Source organism: Polypterus senegalus, chromosome 14, assembly GCF_016835505.1.
Source record: "Polypterus senegalus isolate Bchr_013 chromosome 14, ASM1683550v1, whole genome shotgun sequence".
NCBI classification, from domain to species: Eukaryota; Metazoa; Chordata; class Cladistia; order Polypteriformes; family Polypteridae; genus Polypterus; species Polypterus senegalus.
Window position 1 is genome coordinate 93,309,387 of NC_053167.1, and position 7,995 is coordinate 93,317,381.

The 7,995-nt window shown below is 36.8% G+C and overlaps 1 protein-coding gene across 1 annotated transcript; it reads left to right on the plus strand.

Moving 5' to 3' along the window:
- The first annotated feature begins 4,827 nt into the window (after positions 1-4,827).
- Positions 4,828-7,611, plus strand: dio1 (iodothyronine deiodinase 1). The gene is made up of 4 exons (XM_039735680.1): positions 4,828-5,225; positions 5,369-5,512; positions 6,274-6,473; positions 6,877-7,611. The coding sequence occupies exons 1-4, from the start codon at positions 4,895-4,897 to the stop codon at positions 6,940-6,942; spliced, it is 741 nt and encodes a 246-aa protein (XP_039591614.1). The 5' UTR covers positions 4,828-4,894; the 3' UTR covers positions 6,943-7,611.
- Positions 7,612-7,995: the final 384 nt, after the last annotated feature.

Here is a 7,995-nt window from a genome sequence, read left to right on the forward strand (position 1 = left end):
ATATATATATATATATATATATATATATATATATATATATATATATATATATATATATAATATGTTAACATTATCAGAAATTTATAAAACAATACATTGACTTTGTTTAGGCTCAATGTGTTCACTTCCTATCCTGAACTATTTATATTCTTAGCTGTCTTCCATTTTTTTCACGGTGTGCTGAAATCTAACTCAAAACCCTTACAGTACTCTTTTTAGTCCATTTGAGAGTCTTACAAGCTAAAGAATTTTTATAATGAGCTACTACAGTAGATGTGAAAGGTCTATACACCCTTATTGAAATTACAGTCTTATTGTATTTCATATACTGCATGGCAATGCTGCTGCTTTACAACAAGAAGAGCAAAGTTCACGTCCAGAGTGCTCCCTGTGTGGAGTTTGCATATTTTTCCCTTGTCTGTGTGAATTTCTTTCAGGTGTTGAGGTTTCCTCCCACAGTCAAAAAGCACACAGGTTAGGTGGATTGATATTATTATTATTATTATTAGATTGGCTCGTGTATGTCTGCGTGTTCACTCTGCAATGAAATGGCGCCATGTCCAGGGATTATGCCTGCCTCAAGCCCTGTGTTTGCTGGGAAAGGGTCCAGCCACCAACAACCCTGCTTGGAGTAAAGTGGGTTTTTGAAAATGGTTGGATTTACAGTACACGTTGCATAGCAGAAGACTTCTACAACCCTGACAAGACCTTTTTCTTGTCTTCATATAATTTCGATGTAGGCCTTCAACATAGTTCTGATTATCTATTGTAGATCAAACCCAATGTTTTCAGACACAACACTAGATGACATGAGTATGAGTAAACTGATTTAAGACTAAATTGGTGTCAGCCTTACTGCAATTTGTGAGTATCTTTACAGATTTTGCAAAGTAATCAATACTTCTAGAACAGAGATTAACAGATGACATGATTTAAGTTTGAAAATTTGGAACATGACTAGTACAGTGGATCCAGGCTATTACCTCAAAATGAGTTCTTAAACAAGAACAAGGGGACACAGGTCAAAGCAGGTCAAACCTATTGTACATATTGTAGGAAGTTTACCTTAACAGAGAGAATTGTTGGCATTTGGAATACATTACCAAGTACCGTGGTAGAGAAAAGGAGTTCAGGGACCTTTCAGACCTGTGCAGGATTATTATTTTGAAGGAATTAGGTGGATTGGTCTGGCAAGCTTCATTGGGCTGAATAGCTTGTTCTAAACTAAATTTTTCTATTATTTTAATTTGTTTTTCATTTAATTCGTATAACAAAACCAAGGTAGTAAACTTTTATTCTTTTTTCTGACCCAGTTTCATAACATCAAAAACCAGGCCAGGATTCCAAACAGATTCTTAGAATGGTGAGGCAGCAGTTCAAGTACAATAACAACAAACCATAGTTTTCTGAAAATCTGAAAGTGTTACGAAAAACTGAAGAGGAAGAATTTAAAAGAAGAGATAAGGCTGTTTACAGATTAGCAAAATATCAACTACACAAAGCCAAAAGCAGATATAAGGTCAAGTTGGAACAGAATTTCTCCATCAATAATTGTTCATCTGTCTGGAATGCATTACAAGTAATTACTGGTTACAAATGCAGACTAATGCCTCTCTACCTGACCAGATGAGCAGTTTTTATCGCAGGTCTGAAAAACACCCCTCCACCACTCTGGACGGCAAAGTGTCTGGCTTATCTCTCTTATAGTCCAACTGCATCTTTCTGCTCCGCATATCTGACCATGAAGTCTGTAAGATCTTCCAGAGACAAAAATGTCATAAAGCTCCTGGTCCAGATAGCATTTGTCCCTCCACACTAAGATGTTACTTTGAACAAAAAGGGCCTGTATTTACAAATATTTTCACTCAGGCTTTGGCTCGTTGCAAAGATGCTGCTTGTTTCAAAAAATTCACAATCATCCCTGTGCTTAAGATGCAAAATATTTCCTGTGTAAACGATTACAGGCCTGTGGTGCTGAATTCTGTAATAATGAATATGAACATCTGATTCTTCAGTCTTTCACATTTATCACAAATTCTCTCTTTGGCCCATTATTGTTTGCTTACTGTGCCATTTGGTCAGTTGAGGATGCAGGAAACATGGCTCTCCACTACATCTTGCAGAGTTTAGACAAGTCATCTACTTATGCCAGAATCATATTTGTGGTTTTCAGCTCTGTATTTAACACAGTCATACCAGAGCTTCTCCACTGCAAACTTCTCAGTATGAATGTGGACTATGCCACACGTCTCTGCATCTCTGACTTCCCTGCAACCAAAGTGTACAGAAAAATAGATTACAGCGGTGCTAACACAATTACAAGGGTTTCTCTAATAATCAATCTGAATTTAAAAATGAGAAATGAAGGTAAAGCTAAGGGTTCACTGTTAGGATACCAAATGAATGGCTGTTGAAAATGCGGCTATGTTGTCATACTGTATGTGAACAATAAATTAAAGATCATTCTTTTCAAGCAGTAATAGCCATTAGTGGCACTAGTAATGTCTTGGCTAAATTTTTAAACGAATGTAAAGGTATCTTAATAGAAGAGGTATCAAAAGTATGCAAATTTCTGATCGATTCCAAACTTTTACCTGATAGTGAAAGTATAAGTAGATATGAGGCATGAAAATGGCCTAAATATGAATGTTTCGCAAAAGTTAAATGCTTGTGTCATGAGCACGAGGCGGCTATGCAGTGTCCGCAACGGACATGCCATCCACTGTGCATAAGCTACCTTACTGACGGGCGGCTAAGGAGCCACCGATTCTTCCTCTGCCCAGTGCCACCACAAGCCTAGAGACGCCCCTGATTGTACTGCTGCAATAAATTATTTCATCAAGTGAAACACATGTTTAATAACGTGCTTTAACTCCTATCATCATGAAAATGATATCACGTATACATCTCAGTATTTTAGTTATTCAGAGAACTGTAATATTACGAATGTAATTGATTCTGTGTCCAGTTGGAGGAAGAGAGCCGGTTTAAAAGCAAGTAGTGATTCACACACATAGAGCACATAGAAGATCAAATACAAAACAAAGCATTTAACGTGCTACTTTAATTACGATGTGATTTGAGAAACTGGTTAATTAAACGATTTTAAGATGAAGTTTATGATGTTCTACTTTAATGACAAAATAAACTACGTGATTAAAGTGGAAATGTCGAGATTGAAGTTGACATTTCGTGCTTTTTCCTCACTGTGTGCCTTTTTTCTCTGTACCCTAATAAGCTTTCATATGACACTCAGACAGTGGGCTTACAACTCGGCTTTTCACGGCGACTTTGATATGTGACTTCTTTTTATTTCCGCACTGTGCGATTTGTGAATGTGAGCTTTCAAGTTTCTCCAACACGCTATGTCACTCGATCAACTTCCTTTTGTTGATTATACCACGGTTTATTTGAACAAATAGTATGTTTTTCATTTGCCTCCACTTGGTATTCGCTGAAATTCTTATATTTTCCCCGTGCTTTTCCCATTGTCTTTTCACAGAAGGCTGCGCTTAAGGGCGATTTATATTGATTTGCATATTCAAATAGGCGTAATTCTGGGAGGATTTGGGGCGTTACATAATGCGCGTGGCGAGCGTTAGTTTTCACGCTGATCGGGATTTATGTAGCGGAAGAACGTGGAAGTTGGAGTACGCACAGATTCCTGCATCTGGATTTTTCTGTGCGTAAACACATTTCGCTTTTGTGCTTACGCCATGTTATAGTGCGAGTTCTACGCACGGCGTTATACATGAGGCCCTGGTCCAGATAGCATTTGTCCCTCCTCACTAAGATGTTACTTTGAACAAAAAGGGCCTGTATTTACAAATATTTTCACTCAGTCTTTGGCTCGTTGCAAAGATGCTGCTTGTTTCAAAAAATTCACAATCATCCCTGTGCTTAAGATGCAAAATATTTCCTGTGTAAACGATTACAGGCCTGTGGTGCTGAATTCTGTAATAATGAATATGAACATCTGATTCTTCAGTCTTTCACATTTATCACAAATTCTCTCTTTGGCCCATTATTGTTTGCTTACTGTGCCATTTGGTCAGTTGAGGATGCAGGAAACATGGCTCTCCACTACATCTTGCAGAGTTTAGACAAGTCATCTACTTATGCCAGAATCATATTTGTGGTTTTCAGCTCTGTATTTAACACAGTCATACCAGAGCTTCTCCACTGCAAACTTCTCAGTATGAATGTGGACTATGCCACATGTCTCTGGATCTCAGACTTCCCTGCAACCAAAGTGTACAGAAAAATAGATTACAGCGGTGCTAACACAATTACAAGGGTTTCTCTAATAATCAATCTGAATTTAAAAATGAGAAATGAAGGTAAAGCTAAGGGTTCACTGTTAGGATACCAAATGAATGGCTGTTGAAAATGCGGCTATGTTGTCATACTGTATGTGAACAATAAATTAAAGATCATTCTTTTCAAGCAGTAATAGCCATTAGTGGCACTAGTAATGTCTTGGCTAAATTTTTAAACGAATGTAAAGGTATCTTAATAGAAGAGGTATCAAAAGTATGCAAATTTCTGATCGATTCCAAACTTTTACCTGATAGTGAAAGTATAAGTAGATATGAGGCATGAAAATGGCCTAAATATGAATGTTTGAGAAAAAGTGAAATTAACTGCCTTGCTGCGATTTCTGCTTTATGTCCAGTGACGCAACATTAGATTACGACTCTCTCCTGGACTTTGACGTGGAACACTTCAGATGACCTTACTGTATTTAAGACTACTGTATACATTACAGTATACATTAATCGATTTACAAGGCCAATAAATATTTTACCTGTAGGTGGCGCACAGAGCAGCATATTACGATTGGTAGGAGAAGGTTGCAGCGAGGAATCGGGAATTACTGTTGCAAATCCTAACAATGGGGAAGTGGACGGTTCGCTTCAAATATATCTTCACATTTATTCTTCTTTTACCGCAACTACTGGTTTTCAGACTCATTGCCCTTGTTTGCCCAGGCATTGCGAAGGGCATACTTCTCAAGCTAGGCGAATTAAGCACTATGACCCAGAATCCAAAATTCTCTTTTGAAGACTGGGGGCCAACTTTCTTCACTCTCACCTTTGTTAAAAGCGTCTTTTTTGAAACTTTGGCAAACTGCGGAGATGAGGCTGTAGAGGGGGAGGCGGCACCAAATACGACAGTGCTGGACTTGCGGGGTGGACTGCACAAGCTTCACGAGTTTATGAGAGGTGAGCTGCGCCGCGGCGCTCCTCGGATAGCTGAGGTGCTGTTAATGCACTTCCTTTACCCTTCTTGCTGTTCTGCACCCCTGTAGACTTTGGCTTTGATCGACTATCTCTATCATTTGTGTGTATGCTCTTTCTGTTTTCAGAGGACAGACCACTGGTTCTTAGCTTTGGCAGCTGTTCCTGACCACCGTTTCTTTTCAAACTGGATGAGTTCAAGCGGCTTGTCCAGGACTTTAGGTCAGTCGCAGACTTCCTGATCATCTATACCCAGGAGGCACACGCAACAGGTATTGTCGGTTTAAGATTATAACTTAATGCTTTACGTTGTGTTTACTTTCTCAGATATGAACAAAGGGAATCAGATGAAGTGGTAAAACTGATCAATCCAGTCGGTCCAAATAAAATCTCACATAAATTGATAATCAGAATTAATGGCGAGGCATCCAGACTTTGTAACTGGAAGATTTATGCAAATGTTTAATTTAGAATAAGTTTAGTGGAAATAATCTTTTGGAAATAATATTGCACTGGCATCCGTTTTTTGGTATCATCTTGGAAGGCATTGCATTTGTTAATAAATGAATTAGCGCGAAATGTTGTCTTTATGTGCAGACGTGGCGCTGTATTAAGACTCTGTTAACGTCTCTGGTGCTCCATGGGTATAGTTTGCATGTTCTCCCTGTGCCCAGTAGTTAACCAGCCCTGGGTTAAGCATGTGAAGAAATGGAAAAAATTGATATATATATATATATTTAACTCGAGAGATCAATGGGCATGGTTCTGAAAGCCACACCACCACTCATATCAGCATTATTTGGCTACTGATGAAAGTGTGTGATGTGACTCTATTGTTATAAAATGGGAACTGAAAGACTAAGCTGCTTAATATGAGGGTAACTGGGTAACTAGGTGTCACAAAAACGTCTAGGAGACCTCCTTAATAGTGTCAAGTGAATAATAGCTTGACTACACTACAGAAGTTTGCAACCACCTGTAAATTGTCACAATTGTTTGTCATGATACGCAATTAACTCTTTTATTATTTCAGATGGCTGGTCTTTCAGAAATAACATTGAAATTCAAAGTCACAAAAATCTTCAGGATCGTCTAAATGCTGCACAGATACTTTTAAAGCAGGATCTACCCTGCCCAGTTGTAATTGACTCTATGAATGATGAAACTGCTAGTAAATATGGTGCTCTGCCAGAAAGGCTATATGTGCTTCAGTCAAAAAAAGTAATCTACAAGGTAATTCTTTTTTGAAGTTAAGACCTGTCCCACGCAATATTAAAAATGTTGATTTTAAGAAAACATACTATGACTAGTGACTGGTCATCTAATTTCCAAGTCATAGCTCTTTTTACATATTTTATTACAGATTTATTAAAGACATAAAACTACATTTGTTTATGTACTTTGTATCTTTAGAACTGCTTTTAAGCAAAGTGCCATTTGTTGGAGGAAAATAAATCAATTTGCATATCCCCATCACAGTCCCAAAGAAATAAACAATCTATTAAAATAAGTTTAAAAACAGTTATAATCAGATGATCTAGTTTGAATGAGCATGTAAATGACATCATTCAATGTGTTTTCATTAACAGTGGCAACATTACTGCTAATTAATTTGGATTCTTTTCTTTTCTAACAGGGTGGATTGGGACCATTTGGTTACAAACCAGAAAGTGTTCGTGCTGTTCTCCAAAAAAATAATTAATCCATTGTATTCTGTTATTTTTTTATAAATGTAAATGTAGAAATATTTAAACATGCAAAAGTTAATTATAAATTGATAATACATACCTTTTTGATTTTATGTTAAGACCATAACAATAATAATGTCTAGCACACCAGAAATTAATTTTTACATAGCAGTATTTATGAAAGTTACAAGAAAGGTAAAATACCCAGAATGTAAAGACTTGAGTAAATTAGTAAAATTTTTATCTGAATTTGACTAAGACTCTCTACATAAAGAAAAGTAAAAATTAATTTGAATTTGTATTCTGATGATTATGAAACTGCATAAAGTAAGCAAAGCTAATGTTTAAACACTTTTCAAAGATGAATCTCTGAATTTAATTCTAACAATTTAGATATAAAAAAATAATGTGTATTTGTTGATCAGCAACTTATCTTGTGCAGAACAGACACGTCACTTGGAAGGGAACAATTATCGTGAAATTGCTGCATTCTCTGTATGTGTAAATGAAAGTTACAACTGAAACCTATGGCTGTTGTGACCTGATGTCACAACATATAGAGAATACAATAAAGTTAATTAAGTTAATTGCACTAGCATTGTGAACATGAAGCAATTTAAAGATAACACTTGTATCTAAACATCAGATAACATCATGACAATAAATAAACTGTCTACCTTTAACAACTGCCAGATGTTAATTTTCTCACATATATACACACACACCACATATATTGCATATATATATATATATATATATATATATATTGCATATATACATATACTGTATATCTCCCTATTACGAAAAAAAATCTTGGAAGGAGACGAGACTGATTTTCTCGGAAAGACACGTACACATCCTGTGAGACGAGTCTTTGTGGTAATGGAAGTATGAAAATTCGAAAGTCTCAAAAAAAGGATAGGAAAGATCGCATTAGTGCAAAAAAATGGAAATTATTACTCGGTGAAATAACAGACTGCGGTGGGCTGGCACCCTGTCCAGGGTTTGTTTCCTGCCTTGCACCTTGTGTTGGCTGGGATTGGCTCCAGCAGACCCCCGTGACCCTG